The following is a 12,374-nucleotide window of genomic DNA, read 5'->3' on the forward strand; positions in this document are numbered from 1 at the left end:
CCACATCCCAGGAACGAATAATAAAAAAAGATGTTGCCTGACCCGCTGAGTATTCCCAGCATTTTCTGCTTTTATATAAATGCAAGTCTTTTAAAAAAATAATTACAAACAGAAAATGTTTGGAAATACTCAGCAGGTCAAGCAGCATCTGTGGACAGAGATAAAAAGAGAGTTAATGTTTCAGCTCTGTGAACTTGAAGAAAAGCAGGGGAGTTATCCCCGTTGTCCTGGACAATATTTTTCCCTCAACCAACATTTTCCGGTCATTATCACATTGCTGTTTATGGGAGTTTGCTGTGTGCAATTTGGCTGCCACGTTTCCCACATTACATAAGAACATAAGAAATAAGAGCAGGAGTAGGCCATATGGCCCCTCGAGCCTGCTCCGCCATTCAATAAGATCATGGCTGATCTTCGACCTCAACTCCACTTTCCCACCCGATCTCCATATCCCTGGATTCCCCTGGAGTCCAAAAATCTATCACTCTCAGCCTTGAACATACTCAAAGACTCAGCATGCACAGCCCTCTGCGGCAGAGAATTCCAAAGATTACAACAGTGATATAACAGCAAAATAACAAAACATAAAATAAACGATTAAAACAGTGACTCCACTTCAAAATGGCTGTAAAGCTGCTGCGGGAGGTCAGGTGGTTATCATGACAGGCGCTATAGAAATGCAAGTCTTGCTTGCAGGTGGCCTGGACGCGTGGAGAAACTACAAGGCCCACAAATCAGCGCGCCGGGCGCGCATGCCCAGTGGCGGCGGCACCGGCTCCTGCCCCGGGGAGCCAGGCGGAAGTGACGATTGTAAACAGTCGGCGGGAGGCGCGAGCCCGGCGAGTTGCTCTGACAACAGCGGCTCGAGCGCAGGGAGCGCGATGTCCGCTCTGAGGTACGCCGGCCTCGACGACACCGACAGTGAGGACGAGCTGCCTCCCGGCTGGGAGGAGAGAACCACGAAAGACGGCTGGGTTTACTACGCCAAGTAAGGAAAACAGAGAAAAGACCGAGAGAGAGGAAGGAGAAAAAAAATCATCCCCCCCCTCCCAAAAAAAATCCATTTAATTTGCAAGAGAGAGAGAGAGAGAGAGTGTGTGTGTGTGTTAACTGTCACAATTTTCTGGAAAGCAAACCGAACCAAATGCATCGCTGAAACTACCCCCCCCACCCCACCCCTCACTATCCAATTTCCTTCTCTCTTTGCTTAAAACTTTGCAATTTTTGGGGCTGTATCTAACTTTATTTAATTGCTCGCAAGTTTCTTTTTGTAATGTAGTGCGCTTGTGCATCATGATACTGTGCAACACGACAAGTGTCACGTTGCCCGGTGGTTGGCACATGCGCCACGTTGCCCGGTGGTTGGCACATGCGCCATGTTGGCCGGTGGTTGGCACATGCGCCATGTTGGCCGGTGGTTGGCACATGCGCCACGTTGCACGGTGGTTGGCACATGCGCCACGTTGCACGGTGGTTGGCACATGCGCCACGTTGCACGGTGGTTGGCACATGCGCCATGTTGCCCGGTGGTTGGCACATGCGCCACGTTGCCCGGTTGGCACATGCGCCACGTTGCACGGTTGGCACATGCGTCACGTTGCACGGTGGTGGGCACATGCGCCACGTTGCACTGGTTGGCACATGCGTCACGTTGCACTGGTTGCCACATGCGCCACGTTGCCCGGTGGTTGGCACATGCGCCACGTTGCCCGGTGGTTGGCACATGCGCCACGTTGCCCGGTGGTTGGCACATGCGCCACGTTGCCCGGTGGTTGGCACATGCGCCACGTTGCCCGGTGGTTGGCACATGCGCCACGTTGCCCGGTGGTTGGCACATGCGCCACGTTGCCCGGTGGTTGGCACATGCGCCACGTTGCCCGGTGGTTGGCACATGCGCCACGTTGCCCGGTTGGCACGTGTCACGTTGCACGGTGGTGGGCACATGCGTCACGTTGCACTGGTTGGCACATGCGTCACGTTGCACTGGTTGCCACATGCGTCACGTTGCACTGGTTGCCACATGCGTCACGTTGCACTGGTTGCCACATGCGTCACGTTGCACGGTGGTTGGCACATGCGCCACATTGCACTGGTTGGCACATGCATCACGTTGCACGGTGGTGGGCACATGCGTCACGTTGCACTGGTTGCCACATGCGTCACGTTGCACGGTGGTTGGCACATGCGCCACGTTGCACTGGTTGGCACATGCATCACGTTGCACGGTGGTTGGCACATGCATCACGTTGCACGGTGGTTGGCACATGCGTCACGTTGCACTGGTTGGCACATGCGTCACGTTGCACTGGTTGGCACATGCTTCACATTGCACGGTGGTTGACACGTGCGCCACGTTGCACGGTGGTTGGCACGTGCGCCACGTTGCACGGTCGTTGGCACATGGGTCACGTTGCACGGTGGTTGACACATGGGTCACGTTGCACGGTGGTTGACACATGGGTCACGTTGCACGGTGATTGGCACATGGGTCACGTTGCACAGTGGTTGACACATGCGTCACGTTGCACTGGTTGGCACATGCGCCACGTTGCACGGTGGTTGGCACATGGGTCACGTTGCACGGTGGTTGACACATGGGTCACGTTGCACAGTGGTTGGCACATGCACCACATTGCACGGTGGTTGACACATGCGCCACGTTGCACGGTGGTTGGCACGTGCGCCACGTTGCACGGTCGTTGGCACATGGGTCACGTTGCACGGTGGTTGACACATGGGTCACGTGGCACGGTGATTGGCACATGGGTCACGTTGCACAGTGGTTGACACATGCGTCACGTTGCACTGGTTGGCACATGCGCCACGTTGCACGGTGGTTGGCACATGGGTCACGTTGCACGGTGGTTGACACATGGGTCACGTTGCACGGTGGTTGGCACATGCACCACATTGCGCGGTGGTTGGCACGTGCGCCACGTTGCACGGTCGTTGGCACATGGGTCACGTTGCACGGTGGTTGACACATGGGTCACGTTGCACAGTGGTTGACACATGGGTCACGTTGCACAGTGGTTGACACATGGGTCACGTTGCACAGTGGTTGACACATGGGTCACGTTGCACGGTGGTTGACACATGGGTCACGTTGCACGGTGGTTGACACATGGGTCACGTTACACAGTGGTTGACACATGGGTCACGTTGCACAGTGGTTGACACATGGGTCACGTTGCACAGTGGTTGACACATGGGTCACGTTGCACAGTGGTTGACACATGGGTCACGTTGCACAGTGGTTGACACATGGGTCACGTTGCACAGTGGTTGACACATGTGCCACGTTGCACGGTGGTTGACACATGGGTCACGTTGCACAGTGGTTGACACATGCGCCACGTTGCACGGTGGTTGGCCATCATACTTCTTAAAAATATATTATGGGGCATTTTTTGAATCGGGGGTAATACACCTAATTAAAACTCCAGTAAAAACAGTGATGCTTTCTTCCTCTTGGTCCCATTTTCAGCTCAATTGCAAGGGAGAAAGTGTTGGCTTCATTTCTTGAAAGCAAATTTTAAAAGAAAAATCCATCATTCTACTTAACACATGGGTTGTTTACTAATAATATGGTGCTGTCAGCTCCAAGTGATTAAATGCAATCTCATGGGTTTCTATTTCAAGCAGCTTGTCTCCTCTCCCTGGAGTCCATCCACTAGTAGAAGCTTTACCTGCCTTCTGTGCACACGCTAACAGTTTACCTAGGTTAAATCCAAATTTGAGATCTAGCTGCTTTTACCACTGCCATCCCACTGGGAATCTTTGGCTTCGTCAGCCAGGCCTGTATGAAAAGCAAGGTGCAACTTTTGAATTTTTAATAATGGTAAAGATAGGTCGTCTGAGCTTTGTTACCACCACATGATTGCCCATGCAAAGGGTTTTGCTTCCCTTCCTAGGTTGCTGAGAGATAGCTGTCACTTCTGAAATCCACAGCAGAAATCATGCTGCACAGTGACAGGCAGTCTGTTATTACTGTGGAGCTGTACCTCTGTACAAGGCACTGCCTTTTGAGAGGAGGAGAAAGGGACACAGTTGGAAGGAAGCAGAAAAGATTGCTCTTTTCAAAGCCTTTCAAAGAGTTTTAACACCTTGCTCGTGTTTAAATTTCGACTGCTGCTAAATTTGCTTGGGTAAAACAAAGCAAGTGTTTCTGTTTCCACAACTCTCTGCCCTCCTACCAGAGCTGACCAACTGCTTCTAAATGGAATTCAGCAAAGATAACCTTCCTCCTGTTCTAACTCTGCAGTGGGCTGATCAGGTCACCACAGCACCCTAGGGAAAGTAGTTGTCCTAAGTCAGTGCTGATGAGAAGGGGTGGTCACAAAGTTCAGATGTGTTCTTTTAATTCAATGTTAAATTATGGGTGTTAATTATTACTTGAGTGCTAAGGACTTTTGGTAAAAGATTTTTTTTTTGTTGGGTGCTCGTGTTCAATAAAAGGTTCCTATTTAAAATGGAATGTGATTTATTCTCCCTCCTTTCCCAAAATCCAGAGTGCTAAGTAAGCTTCAACATACTGTGGATAATTGTTTGTATAATTAATTTGTGATTCAAAGGGACTGAAATACTATAGATACCAGAAATCCTATAATTGTTTCTAAACTTGGCATTTCTATTTATAAACACTCAGCTCCTCCCCATCAGCTCATGAGCATTCTGATTGGTGAAATTAACCCAGGATTGACATTTGGACCAATAACAGTGACAATACAAGCCTTGACCTAAATGCCCTCCAATGAAGCTACTGTCTTTTATTTCATTTATTACTGTTAATATTCCTCCTCCAGCAGTGCTCTCGTTCAAGGAGCCTAAGCTGCTTATATACAGGCAGCAAGGACCTGAAAAAAGTGCCTATTTGGTTTTGCAAACATATGGAGCACTGAATTACTCTGAAAACTGCATGCAGTTTGAATAACCTCCAGTGCATAGCTCAAATTTAACAGACCAGCCAAAAGTACCTGAGATTTTTCAGATTTCTTGATGAGCATTCAACCACCAGCAAACATTTTTTTCGGTGAGGGTCACCGTCTTGTCTTAGCACAGAAAAGTATTTGTCATTTGCCATTACTTGTTTTTTGATTTTGATTCATCCCGCTAATAGAATATTGCATTACTGATGACAACCTCTGCTACTGATAACAACCTCACTGACATCCCTGCCTCCACATCTCGTGAACTTTAATCCAGAAGTGCCATTTCCTGTGGAACGCCCTGCTGTTTCATCACCCCTGTCATTGCCAGGGTCCACTGGGCCCCAGCAAGTCAACTTCAAGATCCCAAGCCTATTTTTCAAATTTGCCCATGGCCTTGCCCTATTTGAGTGATCTTGGCCACCTATTCCTGCCCACACACTCCTCCCACTGCTTGTTTCTCATGCACTCTGCTTCAGCATTGTAGGCCATTCATTCAGTCACTCACTCAGTGCCTGCCCCCTGGAATTCTCTTCCTGGACCATTTTTGGTTGACTACCTCCCTCCCTAGTTTGAAGAGCTTCTAAAAACCCATCTCTCAGACTGTACATTTTTTATTGCCACCTTTTATCCCACACTTTTTTCTTTCTGCGCTGTGTCCAGTTCTCTGTGCTGTCTGTTATTGTCCTGAGTTGTGGTATGAAAAATTCAGCATTAACTCTTTGTTTATTTTTTCCGAGTTACCTTTTTTAAAATTCATCTTGCGTTGTTTTAAGGTTTATCTTGTGTTGCTCAACACTCCTAGAAGTATCAGGAAACCTCTCTTCTTTCTCCTTCTGCCCCTCCCCAACTTTTCACCTTGCTCAATCACCAGGAGGGAGGCTGTTTTTAATTCACCTTAATTAAACACAGCAATCCCCCCCTCCACCGCCCACCCCCCACCCCCGCCCCCCCTAGTGGTCATCAACTTAGCATGTGGGGGATTGCAACCAAAATGCATCACACCAAACTGTTCCAGGGTACATTGGTGTTTCAGCGCATTCTACTATTACTCAAGTTAGCTTGCATGCCGTGATATAATTTGCGGTGGGTAATGACGGCGAACTGTCAGCGTTCGTCGTCATTACCCCCCTGAAACTGATTGCAACTTCCGGATTTAGCTCATGTGCAGATAAACGCGGAAATCCTGAAGTTGCGGTCAGTCATTCACTGCTCCGACACTGACTGCACTGTGCAACCCCCCCCCCCCCCCCGCCCCATAGCCGGCAATCAGTGAAACTGCTGAAAACTTGGGCTTTACCGTGCTACTATCGCTGTTAAATACCCCATTAAATGTTAAGCCTTGTTGGAATAGGTGTAACTGGGGTTTTAACAGCGCATTGACTGCTAAACAAATGTTCTGGCATTTATATTTGTGGAGTGTCAAATTTCTCCATTATGATAAAAATTACAATTTTTCAAAAACTTCAAATTTGTTCATGATATTTCAGCTTCTACCTTATCTCCATGTGAAAGACCCAATCTTTATTTTGCTCTCTAAGATTTTTAAAAAGTGGGGCCAAAATCAGCTTCTCATTTCCCGGTTCGCTGTCTGAGAATTCTTCAATGTGATTGGCTGCTTGGACAGCTTGTTGACGTCACGGCAGCTCTTCGCTGGGAACCCCCTATTCACAGCGCTACAACCAATTGCACGTCGAGAAAGGCAAACTTCTCGCCACAGGGATCTCTGTGGGCAGCTTTCTTCGGGGCCAGCGGCGAGTGCCTTTGCTTCGCCGCTGACCGCAAATTACAGGCCTGTGTTGTTTTGTTTTTAAAAACCATGCTTTTCGGCGCCTGCCTGAACAACCAAACCGCTGCAACCGAAAGTTTATTCATGCTTAAATGCGCAATCATTTTATTTACTTCGTGGGAACAAGAGCAGGAGGGCTTTCAACCTCTCGAACCTTTCCCGCCATCCAGTTAGATCATGGCTGATCAAGGCTCATTTACCCACTTTGTTGCCTATCCCCGATGCTCTTACCTAACAAAGATCTATTGATCTCACTCTTGAAATTTTCAATTGCTCCAGCGTCCACAGTCTTTTGGGGGAGTGAGTTCCAGATTTTCGCTACCCTTTGTGTGATTTCACTCCTAAATGGCCTAGGCTCTGATTTTAAGATTATGCCCTCTTGTTCTGGACTCGCTCATAGAAATATAGAAACATGGAGCAGGAGTAGGCCATTCGGCCCTTCGAGCCTGCTCCGCCATTCAACGAGATCATGGCTGATCATCCAAACCCTAGCACCCGGTCCCTACACCGACAGCCATCCCACCCAAGCCCTATCCCCGTAACCCCACGTATTTAATCCCCCCTAACACTAAGGGCCAATTTTTATCATGGCCAATCAACCTAACCTGCACATCTTTGGACTGTGGGAGGAAACCGGAGCACCCGGAGGAAACCCACGCAAACACGGGGAGAATGTGCAAACTCCACACAGACAGTCACCCGAGGCCGGATTTGAACCCGGGTCCCTGGCCCTGTGAGGCAACAGTGCTAACCACTATGCCACCGTGCTCGCCAGAGGAAATAATTTCTCTGTATCTACTCTACTCAATCACTTTATCATTTTAAACACTTCAGTTAGATCACCCCTCAACCGTCTAAACACAAGGGGATATAATCCAAGTTTACGCAACCTGTCCTCTTAATTTAACCCTTTAAGCCCTGGTGTCTTTGGTGAATCTGTGCTGCATCCCTTCCAAGGCCAATATATCTTTCCTGAGGTTCGGTGTCCAAAACTGATGGGGTCTGCCCAAGGCTCTGTACAACTGAAGCATCACTTCCTCCCTTTTGAATTCTAACCTCTGTGAGATAAAGGCCTACATTCCATTAGCCTTTTTATACCTGTGCACGAGCTTTTAGTGATTTGTGTACGTGGACACCCAAATCCTTTTGCTCCTTCACAGCTCCGATTCTCTCTCCATTATTATTTGCCATTATCAACAGCACTGTTGCATTTATTCAACAGATGCTCTCTAGAAAAAGCTTTTTTTTTTGGTCATCTGAGTGTCTGATGTATTTGGAAACTCATCGCTGTGTTTGTCACCAAAACTATCCCTGAGAAATGTACACAACACAATTTCTGTTTGCTCGACATGAAGTCCATACACTTTCCCCATAGGGGCACACTCCACTGATTTAAGTCCATAGTGCTTAGGTGCAGGTTGGTAGCGGCTTAGGAACCACCAAGTGCTTGCAAGAAATAAAAACAGAAAATGCTGAAAATACTCAGCAGGTCAGGCAGCATCTGTGGAGAGAGAAACAGAGGTAACGCGTCAGGTCGATGACCCTTCGTCAGAACTGGAAAAAGCTGGAGATGGAACAGGTTTTTAAGCAAATATAGGGGCAGGGAAAGGGGGAGGGGAGAAAAGAACAAAAGGGAAGGTCTGTGATAGGATGGAAGGCAGGAGAGATCAAGAGACAAAAGGGATGATGGTGCAAGGCAAAAGGAGATGATATTGGGACAAGTTAAGGAACAAAAGATGGCTCTAGATGAAATGTAAATGGCAATGGCTGAATGATCGACAGCTGCCATGTGGGAGAGAAAATGGAAAAAAAAAGATAGGGGCAGAGGTTATGGTCTGAAATTGTTGAACTCGATGTTGAGTCCAGAAGGCTGTAAAGTGCCCAATTGAAAGATGAGGTGCTGTTCCTCGAGCTTCATTGGAACAGTGTAAGAGGCTGAGGACGGAGAGGTCTGAGTGGGAGTGGAGCGGAGAATTAAAGTGACAGGCGACCGGAAGCTCGGGGTCACCCTTACGGACTGAACGGAGGTGTTCCGCAAAGCGGTCACCCAATCTGTGTTTGGTCTCCCCAATGTAGAGGAGACCACATCGTGAGCAGCGAATACAGTATACTAAATTGCAAGAAGTACAAGTAAATCGCTGATTCACCTGGAAGGAGTGTTTGGGGCCCTGGACAGTGGGAAGGGAGGAGGTAAAAGGGCATGTGTTGCATCTCCTGCGCTTGCAGGGGAAGGTGCCGGGCGAAGAGGAAGGGGTGTTGGAGGTGATAGAGGAGTGGACCAGTGTGTCGTGGAGTGAGCGGTCCCTTGGGAATGCTGAAAGGGGAGGGGAGGGGAAGATGCATTTGGTGGTGGGATCATGCTGGAGGTGGCGGAAATGGTGGAGGGTGATCCGTTGAATGTGGAGGCTGGTGGGGTGAAAGGTGAGGACAAGGGGAACCCTATCGTGGTTCCGGGAGGGAGGGGAAGGGGTGAGAGCAGAAGTGCGGGAAATAGAACGAACACGGTCAAGGGCTGTGCCAACCACAGTAGAGGGGAATCCTCGGTTGAGGAAAAAGGAAGACATGTCGAAAGCACTATTATGGAAGGTGGCATCGTCAGAACAGATGCGGCAGAGATGGAGAAACTGGGAGAATGGAATAGAGTCCTTACAGGAAGCGGGGTGGGAGGAAGTGTAGTCCAGGTAGCTGTGGGAGTCAGTGGGCTTGTAGTGAATGTTGGTCAATAACCTATCCCCAGAGATGGAGACAGAGAAGTCGAGGAAGGGAAGGGAAGAGTCGGAGATGGACCATGTGAAGATGAGGGGAGGGTGGAAATTGGAAGCAAAGTGAATGAAATTTTCTAGTTCAGGGCGAGAGCAAGAAACAGCACCGATACAGTCATCAATGTACCTGAAAAAGAGGTGAGGGAGGGGACCTGAGTAGGACTGGAACAAAGAATGTTCCACATACCCCCGAAAAGGCAGGTATAGCTAGGACCCATGCGGGTTCCCATAGCAACACCTTTAATTTGGAGGAAGTGAGTGGAGTCAAAGGAGAAGTTGTTCAATGTGAGAACAAGTTCAGCCAAGCGAAGGAGGATGGTAGTGGATGGGGACTGGTTGGGCCTCTGTTCAAGGAAGAAGCGGAGTGCCTTCAGGCCATCCTGTTGGGGGATGGAGGTGTAGAGGGATTGGATGTCCATAGTGAAAAAGAGACAGTTGGGGCAAGGAAACTGGAAACTGTTAAAGTGGCGGAGGGCGTTGGAAGAGTGCGCTGAATGCCAAGTGTATGCAAGGGAATTCTTGGTATTTAACCAGCAGAAAAAACATGCAGTACAAGTACCAAGTACTGGTAACCTTCCAGATAGGACCACTCTACTTGTTAGCACTTCTGCTTCTTAGCTCCCAGTATACGACAAGCCAGCCAGAGATTGAGTAGACTAGGCCTATATTCTCTAGAGTTTAGAAGAAAGAAGGGTGATCTAATTGAAACATACAAAATTCTTACAGGGCTTGATAGGGTAGATGCAGGGAGGATATTTCCCCTGGCTGGGGAGTCTAGAACCAGGGGTCACAGTCTCGGAATAAGGGGTCGGCCATTTAGGACTGAGATGAGGAGAAATTTCTTCACTCAGAGGGTGGTGAATCTTTGGAATTCTCTACCCCAGAGGGCAGTGGAGGCTCAGTCATTGAGTATATTCAAGACAGAGATCGATAGATTTTTGGATATTAAGGGAATCAAGCGATATGGGGATAGTGCAGGAAAGTGGAGTTGAGGTAGAAGATCAGCCATGATCTTATTTGACTCCTGTTCCTATTTCTTACATTCTTTCTATCAGCTGAGCTGTGGAGTACTGTGAGCTCCAATTATTATGCCTACCACAGAAACCTGGTTTGATTCCAAACTTCCATTGTCAGCCTTAGCCAATGGGAGCAGCTCAACCCCAAAGAGATGCGCGGTTTTTGCATTTGAAAGCTGGTGAGCCGGCTGTGTGCAAGGCCCAGACAGCTGTGCGGCCACATGGCCACACAGCTTAAAGGGAGCATTGGACCCAAGTACATAATCTTAGCTGCAGTACTGAGGGGAGCGTTGCACTGTTGAGAGGTTCTGTATTTCAGAAGAGACATTAAATCGAGGGCCTGTCTGCCTGCTTGGGTAGATGCTAATACTGCCATGGCACTATTCAAAGGTGATCAGGGAGTTTTTCCCTCGTGTCCTTACCAACATTCCTCTCAACCAATCGCACTGAAGACAGATTATTGAGTTATTCGTTTGCTATTTTGTGGGACCTTGCTGTGGGAAGATTGGCTGTTGTGTTTGCCTACATAATAATGGTGACTGCACTGCAAAGGTTATCCATTGGTCATAAAGTGCTTTAAGAAATCCTCGGGATGTGATAAAACACTACATAAATGCACAAATCTTTACTATACTTGAGCATCTACTCAATGTTTTACCCAATGGGAATTTTAAATTACGATGGATTTCAGGGGCTCTGTTTGATGGAACTTTCCCATGGAAATGCGTCACAAATGATGGGCTTTTTAAAATAAATGGCTGTTGCTATGAGGTAAAACAAATGTATGGAAGTAGTCGTGAATGAAACTTATTGTTTACAATTTTCTTTTCTGTGATTTTTGATTTGATGCTTCTAACTTAGGACTTAATTTTATTCAAACTTATCTGAGGAAGGATGTTCTTGCCATGGAGGGAGTGCAGCGAAGATTCACCAGGCTGATACTTGGGATGGCAGGAATGACGTATGAGGAGAGATTGGGTCGATTGGGCTTGTATTCGCTGGAGTTTAGAAGAATGAGAGGGGATCTCATTGAAACTTATAAAATTCTAACAGGACTAGACAGACTAGATGCAGGAAGGATGTTCCCGATGGTCGGGGAGTCCAGAACCAGGGGTCACAGTCTAAGGATAAGGGGTAAGCCATTTAGGACAGAGATGAGGAGGAATTTCTTCACCCAGAGAGTGGTGAACCTGTGGAATTCTCTACCACAGAAGGCAGTTGAGGCCAATTCATTAAATATATTCAAGAAGGAGTTAGATATATTTCTTAAGACTAAAGAGATCAAGGGATATGGGGAGAAAGCAGGGACAGGGTACTGAATTTGGATGATCAGCCATGATCTCATTGAATGGCGCGGAGTAGGCTCGAGGGGCCGAATGGCCGACTCCTGCTCCTATCTTCTATGTTTCTAAACTGTTGGTATTTTAACAAGGAAACCATCCAAGCAGGAATCCTCTTCATACACAATTACCCAAATTTACATAAAAAAAAATCCTTCATACTGTCAGAGTAACTTCATACACTTGGGTAAATGTATGGTCCTCTGACAATTAGTCCCGCTCCCCTGCACTTTCCCCAGAGCCCTGCAAATTTTTCCCCTTCAAGTATTTATCCAATTCCCTTTTGAAAGTTACTATTCAATCTACTTCCACCACCCTTTCACGCAGTGCATTCCAAATCATAATAAATGGTGTTTAAAAAAAAATGCCCCTCCTCTCCCCTCTTTTTTTTGCCAATTATCTTAAATCTGTGCCCTTTGCTTACTGTTCCTCCTGTGGAAACAGTTTCTTATTTATTTTATTAAAACCATTAATTTTCTCTCGTATCTGGGAACAGGTACCCTCAATGATGCTACTTTGTTTTTATATACTGTTCTTGA

General features: G+C 47.7%; 1 protein-coding gene across 2 annotated transcripts in view; it reads left to right on the top strand.

Annotated features, from left to right (window-relative positions):
• The first annotated feature begins 747 nt into the window (after window positions 1-747).
• wwox (WW domain containing oxidoreductase) overlaps window positions 748-12,374 on the top strand; it is a 1,068,632-nt gene continuing 1,057,005 nt past the window's right edge. The window contains exon 1 of one of the 2 annotated variants that reach the window (XM_085991830.1): window positions 748-988. In XM_085991830.1, the coding sequence (XP_085847956.1) occupies window positions 753-988 (236 nt within the window). In that variant the 5' untranslated portion in view covers window positions 748-752. The remainder of the gene's footprint in view (window positions 989-12,374) is intronic. The other variant, XM_085991829.1, reaches the window with a different exon arrangement.

The sequence above is a fragment of the Somniosus microcephalus genome, chromosome 6 (assembly GCF_052327205.1).
Source record: "Somniosus microcephalus isolate GS21.2 chromosome 6, FLI_Smic_1.0, whole genome shotgun sequence".
Taxonomy (NCBI): Eukaryota; Metazoa; Chordata; class Chondrichthyes; order Squaliformes; family Somniosidae; genus Somniosus; species Somniosus microcephalus.